This window comes from Mastacembelus armatus, chromosome 3 (assembly GCF_900324485.2).
Source record: "Mastacembelus armatus chromosome 3, fMasArm1.2, whole genome shotgun sequence".
In the NCBI taxonomy this organism is placed as follows: Eukaryota; Metazoa; Chordata; class Actinopteri; order Synbranchiformes; family Mastacembelidae; genus Mastacembelus; species Mastacembelus armatus.
In genome coordinates, this window is record NC_046635.1 from 11,533,511 (window position 1) to 11,554,907 (window position 21,397).

The 21,397-nt window shown below is 38.1% G+C and overlaps 1 protein-coding gene across 1 annotated transcript; it reads right to left on the reverse strand.

The window, feature by feature from the left end:
* Positions 1-419: 419 nt before the first annotated feature.
* ap1g1 (adaptor related protein complex 1 subunit gamma 1) lies at positions 420-21,396 on the reverse strand. Its single transcript, XM_026319679.1, has 23 exons — positions 21,275-21,396; positions 15,606-15,809; positions 15,344-15,468; positions 14,176-14,317; positions 13,318-13,414; positions 12,261-12,337; positions 10,431-10,526; positions 10,106-10,186; positions 9,918-10,016; positions 9,787-9,842; positions 9,581-9,694; positions 9,337-9,477; positions 8,400-8,454; positions 8,123-8,245; positions 7,900-7,989; positions 7,658-7,782; positions 7,405-7,509; positions 7,103-7,244; positions 6,809-6,935; positions 6,140-6,244; positions 5,800-5,960; positions 5,138-5,236; positions 420-5,034 (listed from the first exon to the last, which is right to left on the reverse strand). Exons 2-23 carry the CDS (start codon positions 15,804-15,806, stop codon positions 4,933-4,935), a joined length of 2,463 nt encoding a protein of 820 aa, XP_026175464.1. The 5' UTR covers positions 15,807-15,809; positions 21,275-21,396; the 3' UTR covers positions 420-4,932.
* Position 21,397: the final 1 nt, after the last annotated feature.

Genomic DNA, 21,397 nt, shown 5'->3' on the forward strand with positions numbered 1-21,397 from the left:
CTAAAATACAAAAACCTCAAAATTGTACTCAAGTACTGTACTTGAGTAAATAGACTTAGACACTTTCCACCACTGTGAGAAGTGAGAGTAGGACAACCAACCGATTACAGTTGGCCCTAGGACCCCAAATATTAACCTGTAGCATGCGACATTTGATTAATTTTGTTCAGTAAAATATGACCCTGATATAACTGACAGTTGCTTTGGTTTAAGTGTTATACAACAATCTCAAGACATCATGTGTGCGTGTTGTGTATCCTCATATTTCACATCCTGAAACCCAGCTTTTATTTGAATAGATCAGGTTACTAGACGACACCAGCAAACCAAGAAAACAAACCACAGTTCAACTAGATTTTATGTCTTTTTATTCGCTTAATCATTTTCTCAAACCCAAAGACAATAATACACAGCATAAATTGAAAATATCCCATTTAATAGTTTACAACTTCTCATCTTTATTCATTATTTCATACTTTCAGTCTGACAGTCACACTCACCTTGATGCTATGGAACTGGGATTCAGTTCAACATTTCAAACTTGACCACAAAAAGCAAACCTCGTGCCTCCACCCTCCCTAACAACGAATCAGATACCATACAGTTTTATAGTCAGGATAACCCTGGAGGGTTACAAACAGATTTTGCTTTCGAAATACAATGGATGCATTTTTTTGATTAAACAGGGAACGTGAACATGGTGGCAATTCAGATCTTCCAAGCCCTTTACACACTGAATTCACCCTGACAAAAAGAAGAAAAAAAACAAAAACAAAACAAACAAACAAAAAAAAAAACTCACTTATCCATTGAATTATCAGATGTGTATTTTCAACACCCTCTTAAAAACATCAACAGTATTGTGAGCACTATCTGAGCTTCCTATTGTACTTCAGTACTGATCCATGAAGGTGAAGTGACAAATTCGATAATTTGAACTTTTCTTGCATTTCAAAAAGAGTAGAAATGACATTATTTACACTGGTTTTCACATGCAGCTCAGAAGCTGAAAGTTGAAATTGCAGCCAAAAATCATGTCCTATCTAGGTAAAAGACATGAGACACACCATCACAGTCTCAAGCATGATTTTTCTTCCCCTCTCTCTCTCTCTCTCTCACACACACACACACACACACACACACACAAAATCACTTTCAAACGCTGATCACACCGCTGATGGGTATTTGTTTCCATTTCTTCCTTTTAAGTTACAGTGTCCAAAGCACTTATGTTGGGTTCATGTACATTTAAAACTGCATGAATTACAGTATTGTTTAAAGAACTGATCATCTGTGATTAACAAGGGTACATACTGGTTGAATAAGACAATACAAACACTAACAAAAACATTCAGGAATAGATGTATGAAACTTCCTTTCCCTTCCCATCAGCCTTCTGTTTTGCACAGCTCCCTCTTGTGGTTATTAGCTTGCAGCACAGGCAAGTCCCAGGTTAGTTTTGGGGATGGTAAATAAAGAAGCACTCAAACACAAAATCAAAAGAGTTCGAGAAAAAAAGGCTGATCCAATTCCTTCCTCCTCATATCCTGCTGTGACTTACTGCAATGTAAGGCTGGACTTAAAGTAGCAAGGGTCCAGAACAATTTGACATGACATGTTACAGCTCCATCTTTCATATAGAAGCCAAAGGGTGTGCCATGCAAAGGCAAGTAACATCAGTGATAAGGGACAGAAGAGAAGAAGGAAAGCCCTGTAAAGTTCAGACCCAGGAAAAACCCTGCTGCTCCAACACATATGGGGAAAATATTCTATCTGCTTTTGTCCTGATTAACCTATTCAAATTAAAACTATACAAAACCACAGTGAGGTTAAAAACTGCCATACCAGTGGCCTTTTTTTTTTTTCTTTCTTTTTTTTTTAAACAGACAAAATGGAAGGTGGTGGCAAACAAAAAGGTAACCAGGCACCATGAGAGCAAACACACCGGGACCAAGGGGCAACATTTCACCAAATTGTAGGTTGATGAGTTTATCAGATGTGAAGTGTCACGTAGAGCACTACACCACACCACGCCAAAATGAAGAGTTACAGCTTGGCAAGAAACCTGCTGCTCTGTGTGTATATGTGTGTGTGTGGGGGGGGGTTGGATACATGAGGCATTTGAGGAGCAGGGAGGCAGGTGGAGCAAGGTACCAAGTTCTGCTGCAGCAGAACACAACATTCAGATAACGTTTCTTAAGACAGATGTAACCCTCATTCCAACATCCATACGAACCCCAACATATAGCCTACTGACTCACCACTATCTTTGTAAAAGAAGTAAAGATGACACATCCGATCATGAATGAAGTATGAAGAATAGTAAATCAAATGCAGCTCAATTGCATCATTTTAAGATTCTTTTTTTGTACATATATGCATACAATTATACTTCCTAGCTATTATTTCAGGTCTTATTGTGGGTAATTTGATCAGCTTGTTTGTTTTACAACTATATACAACGTACAGGCAGCAGATCATATATCTCTTACAATGAATGAGTGATGATACAGGAAAGAGTCTGATGTTGACTAGATCTATTCAGACAATATACATTGTGAGTAATTGGAACTTTTAGAAAATGGCATCTAAAAAAAGGATGAAAGATAGTACAAGAGACAAAATTGTAAAAGCCCTCAATATGTACAGAAAAAGCCAATATAGCATTTGTCAACAAAAGAAAAGAAAAAAAAAAAAAAAAAAAAAAAAAAAAGGTTAAACTGAAATATTTTTCTCCATATACACATATTATAGCTCAAAAATATTTCCAAAGCTAGTAGTTTCTCTGATTTGGTCACAGAAGTTAGGAGATAGTGAAGCATAGTGAAAATAAGTATACAGCCTGATTGAACATCTGAGGATCTCAACACAGCATCACAGGGCTGCTGAGCTTGTTAAGTAACGAGATGTGCAAACTATGATTAGTTTCACTCATTCAGTTGCTCCCCTTGATTGCAAGTCAGAACTAAACAAAGCTCTCAATCTACTGCCACTGAAAGTTAACACAGAGAGAACATTGTGAGGTATTAAGTTACTGTCCCCGACAGCATGGTCAGAATTCTGATTTGGAGAAGTCACAGTCAGTCACCACAGAATAAACCCTTGCAGTACCTCACCAAGTGATTCAAACTCACATTTCAGTGTCTGATGACAGGGAGGAAATGTTAGACATTTTTCTAGAGTGAGACACTTATATACTTGATGCCAGCTTGTGAAAGGTTTGCACATTAGCTGCCATAATTTTTGAGATCTGCTTTGTTTTTTAGGACTTGTTATTAACAACATCCAACAGGCATTGTTAGTGGAAAGTTTGTCACACAGTATAAGGTAGGAAACATTTGGGATGATGTAACAGGAATTTATGGTTCTGTCACAGCTCTCACAAGACAGAAAGATGCTGCTGTGGACATCCAGGGTGGGCCAGTACTCATGGGTGAATGATTGACTCATGAGATACAAAAGGGAAAAGTGAAACTTATTAAATGAAGTGATATACATCAGGTCCATTTCCCTCAGCCTGAAAATACAATGAGCACGCAAGCAGACTTACAAACAAAGCTCATACAGAACCCAATAGTCCAGGGGCTTTTATCTACCTAAGTCAGAAAGGCACATCACTTTGATATCAGGCATAAATAATCAAGTCAAATTACTGAAGAAATAAAAGTTTCACAAAAATAGTGAGTGTCCCTGTTAAAGACGACAGTCATGAAAAAGAAGACTTGAGGGAAGAAAAGCATTCAGTGTATGCAACTACATTCATAACGAGCTTCATTTACATGTGTGTGCATGGTGACCAAGTTCAATCAGGTTAAACAAATCTGAAACCTCTCTCTAAACTGCAAACTAGACTGTGAGGACACATATGCAAGAAAAAAAAAAATTTCAATCCTGATCTCCAGTACAAATGCAGTCAACTTGTTCTCAGATAGAAGTTCAAGCCTGGATTACATCCATCCTAATGAATTAACATCCTCATCGTACGCAAAGCAATTAATGGTTGCATTTATTATACAGATCTAAGACTAAAGCTACAGATGAGGTGGTTTTAGGAGGACTGTTAGAACTCGCTCTCTGTAACTAGCCACAGGTGATTAAACTGGACATCCTGGATCTGTTTACGCTCTTACCAACAAAACTAATATAGACTACTTCCTATAGAAACATAGGATAAAGAGATCGACTAACAGAACCAGAAAATCCCCTCTGAGCTTGAGTCCAGGTGTGATTGTGATCCTAGCAATGCTCAAACATGCTTTAAGCAAATTAATGTAATTCAAAATGAATACAACTCTGACAAGTTATATCACTCACGACAAGGAGGATCAAAAAAAAAAAAAAGGTTTATCCAGAAAGTTTATGACTGCACTAAACAGACCTTTTAAAGTTTTTTTTTCTGCTGCAATCACAGGACTGAAGGGTCATATAAAACATCTGAATGTGAAGCCAATAATAAATATCACTGGAACAAAGTGTTTCACCTGTATTTTAGCTTAAATAGAAATTAAAATAAAACTATGGTTACTGCAGTGCTTGTAGTGGGTAACACTTTTTCTCTACAGTGACTTGAGAGGTGAAGTGTATGACCCTGAATGGTGTGTATATGTGCTTTTGTGGATGGTAATAGTGCTGGGCAGAGGGCGTATGTGAAAAATAGTACTACGAAGCAAAGAAGAATTAAGAAAGAAAAACTAAACTTCATTGATTGATATGTTTCCCCAATTATTCTGGTGATGTCAATCGTCACTAGGGTCTTCGTAACATCTGTATTTTTCTCCTGTGTTAGATGCTCTGCTGCTTCCCATGCAACTGGAGGGCAGCGGTCTGCACTGACGTCACAGGGGGATCCATTGGAAGAAAGGAGGGAGGTGAAAGGAAAATCGTTTTCATAGTTCCCTTGGTGGGGCTTTTAAGAGCAACTGAAGCAGCTCATCACTGCCAGGACTGAGGGGGGAAGTTATTAACCTCAGCCAGGTCCTGCACGGGCGAGCCTTTGTGGGTGTATGTCAGCTTGATCCTCATTCGTAGCTGTTGCTGAAATTTTGTGAGGACGATCGTGTTTAGCAAAGAGGAAATTCTTGTAATTAATGTCAGACAGCACAGCCAATCAAAGACAATTTCTTGAGGACAAACTCACCTTTTGTGGGTTAAGAACTCTGATGACCTGTGTGACAGTTCCCTGGTTGAGTGCTGGCACAACATTACTGCTAGGAGAGAGGAGCTGCAGCTGGAATGTCTGAAAGACAGATAGGGGACACTGTGTTAGATGAAAATTTAATGATACCCATCAAGAAATTGGGTTGTTACAGCAGTATAAAGTAGGGATGCACTTAATGGATGTTCAGTTCAAATTACTCAATTGCACTTTTCAAATAAATCAACGAGATAAGTGAATTGTAAAATAGGTAATGTAGGGAAAAGAACATCACTCAAACACTGTTTTGTTGCCTGATCTCTCATGACTGCCAGCTTTTCACAACACACATCTGTCTTATTTCCCAATCTAGCCAAACAGACTCAGGATAGTGGAGATAATGGAGAATAAAAAAATATTTTGTAATTTCCGATGTCTCGTTTGTCTCAGTCAAAATTGTAGGCTACAGAAACAACATAGGACAGTGGCATTTAACATATATTATTCTCGTAAGGCCAAGTAGACTTTGCTGTGCCTACACTGTACATCATAAAATGTACCATGTAAAACCAGTAGAAAAGTGCAAACGCCATTGTAAAATAACAGTATTATCCATTAGAACATATTGCAATTTAGTCATAATGTCAATGCGTGTGACTTCTTACCTTTGGTACTGCAGCTTGAAAAACGAAGTCTGTCATATCTGCCTCTGTTGAGTTGGAAGCATGGATTGTGATGACTGCGATGTTTGGATTGGGGTTAGCTCTCTCAAATGTGAAGTCTATTTTCAGACCATTCTTGTTGTATGCAGTCATAGGAGGAATGCCTACAAGGTAATTCAAGAGAATCAGACCATCACAAGATTTAGACCTATGTAACAAATATTTCAATTCAAGAAACAAACAACTGACACAATGACCAGGTGCTGCTTTGACACATAAGAACAGTATCACTAACTACTGAATATTTGACAGCAAATGTCCAAGGGGAGCAACTGACTCTCACCTGCAGCAGCAATGTCATTAAACAGGGGCGGTGAGGAGAGGCCATCCAAGAGGAAAGAGGGTTGGGAAGTGGGCACTGAGGGAGCAGGAGCAGGGGCTGGACCACCTAAGAAGGGGAAAGCAACGTGCCAGGGTTTAAGAGGACATGGACACACCATTACAAAATATACAACTGACTATTTCCTGTGTCTCGCACGAGAGAGCAGTTGACATTTACAGTGAGGTTGGACAGACACCACAGCATTCTTCAAACTGCTACCACCTTATGCAGAATTCACTCAAAGTTCAAGCAAACCACATATTATGGTGAATTCTGTGGGCTCAAAAAAGTAGTTAACTTGTGGTTGCTACAATGTCAATACTTGAGAGATTCAACATTATGAACAATGCAGAGATACTTTATAGCTGTAAAGCAGTGCTGTGGTCAATAACAGTACAATTTCTAGTCTTGTGGGCATGAAGTTACCACCAATACCCACACAGACATTAAAACATTCTTGTAATAACACAGTTTCTTTATTGAACGAGTAAATAATGTCAGAGATACTGGGACCAGGTATATATGTATGAATGTGATACTGCTGAGCAGAAGATATAGAGATATACCTGGTCCTTGCTTTGCTCTAAAAGAGGAAATAGAAATTAGAGAGCTTTAATCAGAGCATCCTACCACTTAATGAGAGGTCACCCAGCAGATCAAGCAGCTCTCCTCCAGCTGACGCAGGCTTGGTGGGCATCGTAGGCTGGATTACTGATACCACATCATTACCCCCCAGCAGGTCTAACAAATCATTAGCCTGTAGTACATGCACAACATGTAACATAACATTTATACATACATTCATTTCATATAAAAATAACATCCAGATCTCCTGATGTAAAAAAGTATTCCTATAACTGTTTAGATACTCAAGTCAATATCTATGTTCTTTAATTTCTTTTGACTAAAGCAAACTGGCCCTACCTGGTTGGCTGGCTGAGTGACAGGTGGTGGATGTTTTGGTTCCACAGCAGAGGGCTCTGTCTCTCCATTTGTCTGTACAATCTCTGTGGGGCCATTAGTAGCGGTTTTTTCCATAATAGGCATGCGCTCAAGGAGAGCTGGCCTGTTGTCAAAAAAAAAACAAAAAAAAAAAAGGAAAAGTAAGGAGACAATCCGAAACAACAGGACATCCTTTAGTACATTGAACCACTAGAAGGTTTTTGGTACAATGTGATTGTGATAGATGTCATAGGAATTCCTGCTTTAAAGTAATGCAGATTTACCTCATGTGGTCGTACTTCTTGAAAAGTGCATTGTACTCCACAGCTCTCTGCTGAAGCTCTACATCGATGCTGCTGCCATATATCGAAACCACCTTCTTGATTCGGCTAAGACAAAATTTTAAGTGGTAAAGGCTTTTTAAAAAACAAAAGGGGCCAAGTAACATCGGTCGTGACTAATCAAATTTATCACCTCAGAACCAAATGTTAGCAAAGCTTCAAAAAAATAGGACAGGAATAAAAGGTCATTACTCACTTCACACTACTGAAGCGAGTAGACAGTTTCATGATGGCAGTAAGAGCATAACCCCGAGTCACAGGTGTGGACAGGTTGGACACCAGGAGGCCTTCTAGCACATCCAGAACTTCATCCTCAGTCACCTTTATTTAAATGGAAGAAGAACACAACATCTGATAATGTAGCATTTTTCTTGGAGCCGAGGTTTATCTTGAATTTGTGCGTGTGTTGTGTTTGGCTAGGGATTCTTCAAGGTGTACCTGGATAGGCTCCTCTTCCTCACACTGTCCAGATACTAGCAGGTCCCCGTACTCTCCTATGCACCAGGATGCCACCTGCACTAGAGGTTGCTACAGAACACAGAGAAACAAAAGTAAACCTCTGATGTACACTTAAGCTTGTCTGAAACACAAAAAATATATCACACAATTAAATCTATTGGCACTGGGCTTCAAAGATGTCACAAAGTCAAACTGCTCTGACCTGTGATATGTCATCCAGCAGTGCTTTGTAAAGTCTCTGTACTGTGTAGGCATGCATCTCCACACTGTTGGTGATGAGCTGAATGAGGTTGGGAACAGAATCGTCTCGCACATAGCTCCCCGCCTGAAAGAATAAGCAAACGTGCAAATGACCTTCAGCTGTATGTACTACAAGTGATGAGACCAGCTCAAATCAATTATTATTAGCAGCACTGAGAATCAAATAAAATAAACTAAGAGGCATTAAAGGCGCTGGAGTGTTTTTGGAACATACGTACTGTTGTCAGGACTCTCATGATGGTGTCTATGTGCCATCTTTTCGAAGGAGCATACCTGTAACACAAACACGGCTGGTTTCAGCAAAAGGACTGAAGAAGAATCATGAGGTTTGTCTAAACTCTACACAGCCAGAGGACAAATACTGTCAGAAAATAAATGGTATCAGCACCGTCTGTCAGGCGATGGATCACTCATTGTATCATCATACAGCATTAGTTGTCTGGTCTACTGTACAATAAACTATTAGCAGTACAATAGGAAAATAAACAAATATTTAGCTTGGCACATGTCAGAGTCTGTGGTGTACAACACTGTGCAACATCCATTCATCCATTATCTATACTTGTTTATTCCTACTTAGGGTCATGGGGATCTGCTGGAGCCTATCCTAGCTGTCTTCAGGTGAAAGGCAGAGGTACACACTGGACAGGTCACCAGTTCATCACAGGGCCACATATGGACAAACAACCACACACACTCACACTCACTCCAATGGGCAATTTAGAATCACCAGTCAACCTGACGTACATGTTTTTGGACTGTAGGAGAAAAACTATCTGGAAAAAGCCCACACAAGCTCCAGGGTAACATGCAAACTCCATACAGAAAGGCCCCTGCCAGGTTTTGAATTAGAAACCTTGCTGTGAGGCAACAAGCTGCTCTCATTGTGTACCAACAGGTGGAATGTATTCCCTTTTCACAGACATAGCTCCTATTTAGTGTACATCTATCTATTTTAAGTAGCTACATTTTTTTTTCTTGGAGGTTCTATCAATCTAGACCTCAGTGACTGAAGTACTAAGCAAGGCAAATGAAAAGCTAAAAACTCTTGCACAAAGGTGCACACTGTGGTCATGCAGGATGTGTTCTCAAATTAGTGCAAAGCAGCTGAGCACAGCTGTAATGTTCCATGAAGTCTGTTCATTGGTGTCATACTTCTCTGCAGCTAGAAAGACTCCTGATGCACAGTCCGCTTTGAATTCTGGGTCACAGGAGTCCAGGAAGTAGAGCAGCTCTTTCATCATGCCTCGAATGTTGTTGCCATTCACAAGAGCGAAGCTCAGTTCCATTGCACGTCTAAGCAACAAGGAAAATTAGGCCAAGGTCAGAACCAACAAGGCTCAATTTTAAGAAAAAAATTTTGTTAATAATGTTGTGCACTCTAAGCACTGTTAATCACCTCTTGATAGACACATCCAGGTCTTTTAAACAATCCACAATGGTGCTCCGATGCCTCTGCACTGCATTGTGGTCTGTCTGTACAGTCTTTAGTAGGGATGTCAATGCCACATATCTGGAATAGTTAGTTTGATCATCAGAAATGTACAATAACATTTTGAATGACCCAATCCTAGCAATGTCATGTACTGTACGTGAATTACTTACCTTATATTCTTGTCATTGTTGAGAAGAAAGCGACCTAGTATGTTAATGGCCAAGACCTGTAAGATAACAAGCAATTATACAGGAAAAAGTTTTAAATATGTACATAGATAGTTTAAATTAAATGAACTCACCCTCAGTCCACTTTCAGACTTGATGTCCATTATTGTCAGTACAGTCTCGTACAGGATTGCATTGCCCACGTTTTTACTTGTCTCTGTGTTTGTTGCAACCTGGATGTTCATAGATGCAATGAATTTGTCAGAATAGCAATTCATCCATGAGCTTTTAAGTGAAACCATTGATTATGTTTGATTCTAACCTGTGCAAGAATGTCATTCATTGCTTCACTGGAGTCATCATCACTCTTGCCTAAAATTCGCAGTAGCCTCAATATTCGCACCTAAAAAAGAAACAAACAATCATGTCCTGTCAGTCTTTCTTATAGTCATTTAACTGTTTAATGAAAATGTATTAAGACTAAGACTATGGCATTTTAATATTTTTTAATGATACAAAACCTTTAAATGTGGCATTTTTCTTTATTATTTTGTCCTGCAACGCAGTTACTGTTGTGCACCATATCATGAGTTCTGATCATGATTGCTCATGATAAGGTACAGGACAAGCAAGTAAGACAGATTTACCTGCAGGAAAGGGTCGCTTATGCCTGACACATCATGCTCAGGAGAGTATCCAGACATGATTAAGTTCTTCAGGATTCTCACCAACTGTGGGACCAGCTACAAAGAGACCAACAACAGAAGACAAAAGAAGAGGCTTTACAGTATTTGTGTGGTTCTCAGTTTTATATTTTTATCATCAACATAATTTTTATGGCTTATAAATTCTCATTGACAGTGGCTGTCAGTCAAATTCATATCAAGAGCAAAGGGGTTGGGGTTTTGGTTTACTGAGGTAGTGTAATATGGTTAAAACTAAAGTGATTGAAAAGTCAGATTTCCAAGGTTGTGAATTCAATACCTAGATCATACAAAAATATTATGTTAGAGCATATGGCTTCAAGAGAAAATAATATATGCATACACACTATTGTAACTTCTTAAACATATGTATATTTAAGACATTAGCATTAAATGTACATTTTAGAGCATACTTCACTGCCAAGAAAAAAATTAAATTATACCGTGATACTTATCACAATTTTCTCAATGCCTTAAAAGAAGGCTCCAACATTTTGGGAAACAGGATGCTGCCTTATCCAGTATTAAATTACAGAATGGGCATCAATTTAATCTCATTGCACCTGGTATTCATCCTAAATAACAAAAATTACTATCAGCAAGCCAAAATGCTGTAATATTTTTTAGATGTAATCGAGGCTAATTTATGCTCAAACAAAATACAGAAATAAACAGATACAGATCTAGAGTTACTAGGAGGACTATTTCAAAAGTTTTGTTTTGGCCTGTTTTTAGCCCATTACACCAGACTGAACAAACAGAGATGAAATTGATGTACATCTTCTCTTCTGCTGTGAGTATGCAGACAAAAAGTATCCCAAAATGCCAGAGTGGGATTTTAAAAATAAAAAAAAATAAAAAATCTGCTCCCTTGTATAAACATCACATCCTAGTACTACATTTACCAAACTCTTAACTCTTGCTTAAGACAGAAAACCACCTCTCCACAATTATAGGACCTAAGACAGTTACTGACGTAACAAATAAGCTACTCTCTTACAGTGACACAGATACAGTGAAAATCATCTGTTCCTGGTGACAACATCTGTGGCAATCATGTGAAAACACATCCACCCAACTGCTTTAAAATAGACAGTGATCAAATGAGTTGCATATTAGGCAAATAATGACTGTTAAACCAATAGTGAGAAATGTGTCTGACAAATGGAGCAAAAACTTTTATAATAATCAAAACACTGACGTAGTAATGATCACTGTACAAGTTAAAGAAATCAAAATTATAAATTAAACACGTGACATTACTCAACACAAATTTCATTACATCTCAGGTGTGAGTGATTACTATTTACAGCATGCACCAGCTATGAGATCAGAATGTACTCTTACCTTCTCATTCTAACACAATGCAGGAATTGTAACAAAGACAAATGACAGAAAAAATATGAGGTAGATGTTAGGGAGGGGAAACTGGAAATCATTCACTTTCAGAGAGCCTAAAATAATGTTTAGATCATGAGCATGAGGAGTGGTTCTTCTAGCATAGTACTGTTACACCTAGAGAAGGAGAGGTACAGCAGCAGTTGAAATACAAGAGGAATAGACAGTGGTAGGAGATTAAAGATCAAGACATACTTTGAATGTAGAAGAAACCTGTAGCGCAATCCAAACCTCAAAAAGCTTAACAAGTTTGACTAACTTAGCCATATCAAAAGGAAATGTGTATGCAAAGGGAGAATGAAATGTGACATGAGATTAAGACAAATGCATAAGTAATTTCGTTAATGTCATTTGAGAAAGAATATCAATTTGTACCTTTCTGAAATGGGCCAGCATGTCAGGACTTCTTTCACACATCTCAGTGAGGAGGACAACTGATGTATGGAGAACACCTGGAGGATTACAAGTAAAGGTTATTTATTTTGTTCTCTACATCACCCATTTTTAATCAGCATTTAAAACACCAGTGTAAAAAATGCAAGCACTTTTGTTGGTGGCACTAACACAGTAATAACACAATAAAAAAAATTCTGGAAAGTCAATTTGAGTAATACCTTCATGAGTGTGAAGACTACAATTACTGTAGTCTCTATATCGACATTATTATCAAATCAAGCAGGAATGCGAACTTACATGCATTTGATTGACCACTGTAGTGCACTGACACGTGTCGTGTTGAGCCAGATTCAGTGACAGGTAAACATCTGTCATGCTGTTATTAAAATATAATTTACGTACATTGCGATTTGCTTTTCCTCTGTACCAGTATCAGGGCTGACCAACCACACAGAGTTCTGTGTCATTTTTACACAGGCTACATATTACACATTCATCTGCTCTGAATGTTACTATGTTGAAGGCACTATGGGACAGCAGTGGATGCCACAAGACAGTCATAAATATATTACACTGAAAATCAAAAATTGAGAATTTTATTGGCTTTTGACTTTTCATTTTAGTAAGTAATGTGATTTATTTTTTATGTGAGAGAACTTAATCATTCACTGGTATGCACCGGAGGACAGGCAATCTATATAAATAGCAAACAAATACAAGCATTGTCAAACTGCCTTATCTGAAGATATTACATTGCCTTACAAAGTCAAGAAAGATCAAGTTATTTTCACATCATTACAAAAAATCTCTTCCTGTGGCATATCTCCCCAGTATGGAGAGCACACAAGCCCCGGAGTTTATGACAGACTCATTAATTCCTCTGCAAAGGACATCACAAAAAGGGACATGAGCTGCCCAGCTGTTCTGAGCAGAGCACTGTGAGTGGCAGGAAATGGGACAAAGTTGGCATTTGTGTAGGACAAGCACACTTCCCTACACGCCAGCAACTGCATACTGACGAGCAGTTTGCACTTACCATGGTTCTTCTCGCTCAGCAGGTTTTTTGTGGCTGGAAGGAACATTTCCATAAGTTCAGGAACCTTCCTGATGACATGAACTGCACACAAAGCTGCCTGTCAACAAATATTTAGACATAAGACAGTCAATGAACAAACGCTCCAACCTTTAACGTAATATTTCACTTGAGTAGGGTGGGATTCTGGATCCGTAGCAAATCTAGACAGCATGTCTACAAGAGAAACAGACTGACAAAGACTGAATATTGACTACAACCCTTTTTGTGTTTGTTAAAGAGAATATTTCGCCTCACTACAGGACGTGAGGGGAAGATGTGGGAGTCAGCCATATGTGGATTCTACTTTATTCAGATTAGTTGACCAGCTGCCTGCACATATCAGGCTGCTGCCCTATAAACACAACCAATGCAGATGAATTAGTGGATCTTTAGACTACAATCTGCTATTGATGTTCACCTTGATGCTCGATGGGCAAACATTTTTTATATATGCATAATGATGACCTTGTAATAAGGTTTTTGATTATTCATGTTGTTTTACATAGGTCTAAGAAAGTTGAGGTACATGTGCCATGTTTTAATCATTCTTAAAGGTGTTTAAAATTTGCTTGCAAATTGTACTATTTTATACTGAAGGAAACAACAGTGTTGCTCACTTGTTGAATGTAAAAGAAATTTAAGGTCCTTAATTTAGGGTAATTTAACGTAAGAAAGAACTCTGAGAAGCCTTTTAGCAGCATCGGTACATATTTTATGTAACAATCATCAAGAAGTGAAATGAATTGATTCTGGACATGTTGTGACTCAAAATTAATAGGGAGAACAGTGCTGACATTTGGCCCTAACAATGAGACTTACTTTTTTTCTTAAGTAGGAGTTGGATGTTTTAAGCAGCTTCTCTACTTCCCCTGCCAGGTCACGACACATTTCTGAGGAACCCATGCAGCCCAGAGTGCACAAGGCCAGGCCCTGGACGTATTGTGTGCTGTGATTCAAGTCACTGGGGTGGAAGAACAGAGTTGAATAAACAGTGGAAACACACAATAATACATATAAGAAACTACTTAGAATATTATAAAAAAAAAAAAAAAAAAAAAAAAAAAAAAAGACTCACCATATTTTTTCAGACTATATATATATATATATATATATATATATATATATATATACATATATATATACATATATATATATACCCACCCATATATATATATATATATATATATATATATATATATATATATATATATATATATATATATATATGTGTGTGTGTGTGTGTGTGTGTATATTTACAGTAATTTTGTCTAGTAGTCACTAGCGTTTAGATGGCACTCTTGACTCAATTAAAGATAATACTGTATCACCAAAAAAGTCAAAACACTTACGTTCACGCTACACTATAACTCGTAGTGTAACACAAGTGAAAATGCCGCCCAAAAGAAAAAGCTATATTGCAGATTTCAAGCTGCAGGTAATAGAGTATGCAGCCAAAACAAAGTTTGGAGTGAGTGTCAGTATTTAGTCATACCAAGAGAGGACACAAGGACATGCTGCTTTATCTGCACCCCCCAACGTTGGCGCAGCTGTTTAACGTTACTTGACGCGGATGAATGAATATCGTAATGCACTTCTGCTTGTTGTTATTCCTGGCCTACGTTCTTCATAGGCTAATTTAGACTATATTTATTATAATTAGAAATGCGACTTATACATCGAAGTGACTTATATATGTTTTTGTCTGCTCAACAAGGCTGTGATTTACAGTCTGGAAAATATGGTAGATGGAAAAAGAAAGGCTTGGAAGGGAGCAATGGTAAAAATGAAGTCAATGTTAAAAGTCTCAGCAGCATGTAAGGTACCTACCTTACTTACTGTGAGGTTGTGTCCAAAATGCCCTCAATTCATAATTACAGCACAGGTCATGACTTTAATCAATTGACTTTTTATCAACATCAGATTCACATCGCTGTGCCCATTAATTGCGAACAAGCAATGTTCTGTAAACAGAATTTCTTCCACTTACTTTTTAATGCAATTTGTCATTAGTAGGTGAACGTCCTGCCTCTCATCCAACAGTAGCATAGCTCCCAAATAACCTATTCGCTTGTCAGTGAACTTCTGGGACGCAATCAGCTTCAGGCACTCCAGCTAGAAAACAGAACATCATGTCACAAAACTACCCAAGGGCTTGAGTCTTGTAACAATTATAATTATCACTGGAAGTCTAAAATGCTTCTTTAATACATTTTGCCCTTTCTGTCATCTGCCAGCATCATCAAACATACCTGCCCAAAGTGTGCTGGGTAGCCCAACATGTGCATATAAAGTAGCTTCGCCACATTTCTGCAACGGTATGTATTATCTTCCTCTCTAAAAGATGAGCGGATAGCAGCACACTCTTTCTGGATCATCTCTCGCTCCTCTGCCTGGGTCCGTGCTGTCCGGATAGTCCGGATCAGCTCCCGCAGTCTGATCGGAGCTGGCATTCTCTGTAAATTACAATGAGAAGAAACAGGTTGGCACTACACTAGATCACATCCTTTATGAAAAGCTATATTTCTAACAAAAATTTGAGCAAAAATAAAATTCTTCAAGCTTCTGTGACTTATATCAGATATGTAAAATATGTCAGCCTTTGTTAAAGAGTATATTATTAAATGGGTAGGAAAGACATTAGCTCACTGACCTGCTGCACCTAAATGTAAGTTGTACAATAAACCACACTTCTCCTGATAACCAGGTAAATGCAGTGACTGAAACTATACTGATAGGTTGCATTCAGGGTAAGTAGGGTATTTTTGATTAAATAGACCAAACAATTATTATCCAATATACACGTAAATGAATATATGGCTATTCAATACAGTGCTGCATTTTTAATACTATTGAAAGTTCAGTGGAGAATGGCAGGTGAAATTCCATTTCCTCTTGGAGAAAGCTTCTGAGAGCAGAGAAGCTTTAAGCCATAGGGAGAGATTTAATTATTTATAAGTACATTTAGTTGTGAGAATAAATTCTGTTGTGTTTTTATGTACCAATATCCAAAAACTATATCCAACAGCACCTATGCTGGCTTCTTTAAATCAAACATTGGTTAAATAGCCTAATAATAACAAAAATCTAGCATGGCCATCAAAGGAAACTAAGAAGCAATACAGCAGCTTTGTGGGTAACAAGACAGAACTTATGTTATGACAAAAACAGTTTTGCGTTTTAAATCAAGAAGATGCTATATTTAATAGATCTTTGAATTTTTGGTGAAAGATCTAAAAGGACCATTGTGTAAAGGCTTATTCAAGTTTATACAATTACCATCACACAAAATGTGCCAAAACAACTGCAAGATCTGTGAAAGCAAGCCAATTTATCTTTTTAACGTAAGTCGATAGACTTATGGTGTTTAAAGAGAAAAGCTGTATTCTACTAAATAATTTTACATAAATGCAATAATTTAGAGAGTACATTCCAAGGCTGTATGGATTGTTTTTTTTAAGATTGAAATTTGGTGAGAAAGGTGAATATAATCTGTGAATATAAAAATCTGTTCTCAGGTGTTTCACTTAAACCACCACACATTTCACACACAGAGCATCTCAAATTCAACTGTAAAATTAAACTGGAAAGTTATTGACAGTTGATCCACGTACTTTAAAAGGGATAGACTTTGTCTCCCATCGCATGGAAGCCTTTTATCTAGTAGCATGCAGTACCTAATTAAGCTGCTACAGCTACAAACTCAACAGTAATTACTTGTCCAGCAAATGCATTTTCTCTATGTAACTACTGAGGGCTGAAGTGGAAGTTTGGTGCATCTGGACAGAGCAGAGACCTTAAAAGAATTTTATGTGAAAAACAGTGGATGGCATTATTCTAGTAATCAACTTGTCTCATTAATATTATAATTCTTCTAAATGTAAGACTGCACTGATTCGTTTAAAAGCACGTCTACAACTTTAACTGATTAGCCACCAAAAATGGTTTAAACAGTCCTTTCATTGTTTTATTATCCAAGTAGATTTCATTTCTACTACACAGAAAAAGTGCTGTGAATTGGAACACATGCTGAGTTAGTCAAGTGTTATTTTGCAGTTGATTGATGAATACTTTTAAATGGTTCATTAGGCCTGCTGTTTTTTTTTTTCCCTTTATAATTTGCAACTGTACTAAAAGGTGAGTCTGTAGGTCAGCTGTGTCCAACCCATGTTCCTTGAAGGCCACTGTTCTGCTTGTGCTGTACATGTTTGTCTTGACATTGTTACTAGTCAAGAATGCAATATTTTTTACCCAAAATGTCCAATTCCTTCTTATCTTTATTGCTGACAAGATCAGTAAAATTCATTGAAACTATGCCTGTCTACTGCGTGAAATAGGAATCCAGATATAGAGTGAATGAGGACATCCTTTGTTAACTATGTTGGTGTTTTGAAAGGAACCTAAGATTTCACTGTGAAATGAGTGAGGGACGGTGGTCAGGAAGGCCACTCTTTAATAAAGCTGAGATGTACTCTTTGTCTTAACACCATTTAAATTACCTGAGCTGAATGGACCTAGTGTTAGGCTCCATAAATCATTGCTCCCTGTGTCTTGCTGTGCTTATAATCAAATGTGTACGCATTAAAGGAGGTAAATCCAGCCTCTGCTGAGAGCTGATTAAACTGTAGTTCCTCATTCTTGCACTTGCAGTAGAACAGCACATTCCTCTGCAACCAAAATAATAAAAAGTGTTTATTATCTATAATTGCCATTACTTGTTATTACTGGTTCTTCAGCAGGAAAGCAAACTTTAAAAGAAGGTGTGGCTTGTGATAGAAAGACCATAGAATGGATGGAGATTGTTCAACACTTGAGCAGCGACATTGGGTTTCACACACAATCAAGATTAGATTTACTACAAAGACCAGAAAGGATCTTGTCAACTACATATCAATATTACAGATTAAGGGGGTAACCACACCAATGAGTGTCTACAGCCCTTACTTAATGATGTAGTGTACCTAAGGATATTTGGCCAAATTGTGACAATGACTCTCTTGCAACCTAACAACACACAACTAACACCAACAATTAATTAAGAATACTGCAAAACAAAGTTATGTGTGCAAAAGCCATGATGACAAATTCAATAAGGTAAAAAAATGCATAATATCACAGGCTATCATTACCACGTTTTTCCTGTATTGGTATACTTTGTATGTACTGTGGAATAACAAGCCTCTCCTCTCATGAGATTTGAAGAGCCAGCCTAGAGTAGCTTTCAGAGCCTGACAACCAGCAACAAGCAAAAAGCATACCACGCCTCCCTTTACCACAGAGACAGTTAACCTGTCAAGCCTAGGACATCAGACTACAAGTAGTGAGCAGTAAAACACTATTTTAAATTGTTTTACATTTAATTACTGATTGCTATGAAGGATGCATAATTAGGAATTGGAAGCACAGACGTAACGCCCACTGCTATAATTGGAAAAAAAACTGTACATTTAAGCTAGACAAAAAGATAGCCAGACAGCTGAAAGAGGAAAAACAGAAGAAAAAAACAAAAACTACCACTCAGTTTGGTGGGCTGTTGCAACCTGCAATTTGTCTCTTTATATTGCTATGTGTTCAGCTATGCACTAAGACGCAAATTAAATATTATCAAGGTACACGACTTTATTCCTTCTTCAACCTAAATATACAAAATTGAAGAAAGAACATGGAGTAAAAATGATATCAAATCAGTACTGTATCAGCTTTTACATGTACATCCTGCACTCTACATGCCCATTCAAATGAGTCTCACACCATTGCAGAGAAAAAGGTATATATTTTAAAAATATTGTCTAGTAGCACAATCAAACTTAGATGCTCCTACTTTTATCTTTTTAGGTTTTTGAATTTATCATTTCCTTTTTAAATGAATCTGTCAAGAATCCAAACAAACTGAACAGATTATTGTTGACTGTTACATTCATGAGCCAACATTAGTTAGACCTAGTTCTTTAGTACAACACTGTTACCACACACAAATACCACAAAAACTCAGTTTGTGTAGACGGTAGTAGACTGTTAAATGCATTTCAAATTACTCGACTGTATGCTGCCTGGTGGTCACCAGATACAGCTGAGCTTAATACTGAGTGAAATTTTAACTACTAGGCAATCATGTGAATTACCAGCTGACCCTATAGAGACTCTCCAGTTGCACATGAGATGTCTAATCAACAACTGACGGTAGCACCAACGGAGGTACAAGAAAGAACCAGCTGAGTGCAAAGAATTCATGTCCTTAGCCCTAGCCATGTCGCTTCCAAGATGTTGACTCCATTTACCTATACAAATAATTATTTATTAGTCTTTGTTAGGTTGCAAACTAACAAGCAGACCAAAAATGCAAGGCAAACAACCCTAATGCTGACTCTTATATTTTCTCCACCACTGAGTTTGCAGGGATGCAGTTGCTTTGAGCAAGTGAAATTTGGTATATTAATGATCAGTTACAATGTCAAATAGATTTGCAAGTCCAAATATAAAAAATATACTCTGCTACCAAGGCATGTTAGTATTTTTTAGACAAATCCTGAAGCTATTTGAATTCACAGTACAAGGAACAAGGCAGGATATGGATATGTATCTCTATTGTGCCTGTTAACTGGTAACTGTAAAACAAAGCTCCACTTGTTGCAGCTGCTCGAGCAGCATGCCACAAAGTTACTCACCACATAACAGGCATCAGAATGATGATTTAAATTAAGGTCATAGCTGTCATAGTGTGTTCTAATCAGTCAGGTTATCAGACTGAATTAATTAACATTATTTAAGGACAACTTCAGATTCTGTTAAAAATTGGATCTCTCTTCAACATATGTAAGTACTAGACAGCTGTGGCATTTAAGTACAGGGCTGCTAGGTGATATTTTGTAATTGCACTGCTGCTGATCTGATGATCACCAATCCTGTAGGTGAGTTACCACTCATGCCCTCACTTCCTACTTACAGCCGACTTCCTTAACTTTAACCCCAATAGCTAAACGTGGTATGAAAATGGGTGTTCCTCGAGTGACGCATTATTAAAAGGCGTGTATCTTAAAAGTTACCATCTTAATTAAGACCTGATCAACAAAAAGTAACTAACTTAGGAAACTATGGTAAAAACTAGTCCTCACCGCACTGTACTACCTCTCCTCAACTTCCTGGTTATTCAAAGGCGCTGAAATGTTTACACTTGTCAATTGTTAAGGCTTGTTTTATTGCGAGGATTTGAATCCCAATTACTTAATGTTCTTAGCTAACGCATATTAGACCCAGTGAAAGTCTGCTAACAGTAACATTAGTATACACAGTATTTTCAGAGAAGTGCAACACATTAGGATGACACTACAGCCCTAGCTTCACCTTGGCTGACATTATTTCGTTAAATAAAGGTTTACAGCAACAACACAGCTCAGACGAGACTGTCCAACTGAAACATGAGGCCAGTACAGACATGACACCTGGATTTGATCGCCGGCTGATCAGGACATAATGCAGTTTAGGCCTTCTTGAGGCATTTGGATTACAAGCTAGCGAGTCCTTTGTGGCGTTAGCTAGCAACCCGACCACCCGTTTGTTTCTCTATTACCTAATCCCGCTACTATCTGAAGCAGTAGGCCGGGGCTAAACCATGAATTTGACATTACGTGTTGTCACACCAGTTACGTCTTACTGGACAACCACACAACATAAATTGTACTGAGCTTCCCATTCCCAGCACAGCAGGTACTCAGCAAACCCGCAGCTAAATGAGTATGCTAAGCAATGCTAGCTAACTTAGCTGCTGACAGCCACAACCCCGGTGCACTGAGGGCTGCGACTTCCTATGCAGCGCCACAGGGACAGCTGTCAACGTAGACACAGTCGCACCACTGATGACTGCCCACACACAAAGACATTTGCTCTTATTTCTGCCGACATATTATTTAAAAAATACACTTACGAGCCGTAATGATGCCAGGAATGACTTGAATCGTCTCTATTAGCAATGGAGGGAGGAACACACTAGACATGCAAAATGGTGGCTACTCCAGCCGCAGCACATCTACCGCAGGCGGAGGGTTAC

Coding starts and splice junctions, on each gene's coding strand:
- ap1g1 (XM_026319679.1), bottom strand. CDS start 15,806: ATGCCAGCTCCGATCAGACTGCGGGAGCTGATCCGGACTATCCGGACA. Junction 9,695..9,786: donor AACAATGACAAGAATATAAG/GTAAGTAATTCA, acceptor TAACTATTCCAG/ATATGTGGCATTGACATCCC. Junction 5,961..6,139: donor TAATGACATTGCTGCTGCAG/GTGAGAGTCAGT, acceptor ATTACCTTGTAG/GCATTCCTCCTATGACTGCA.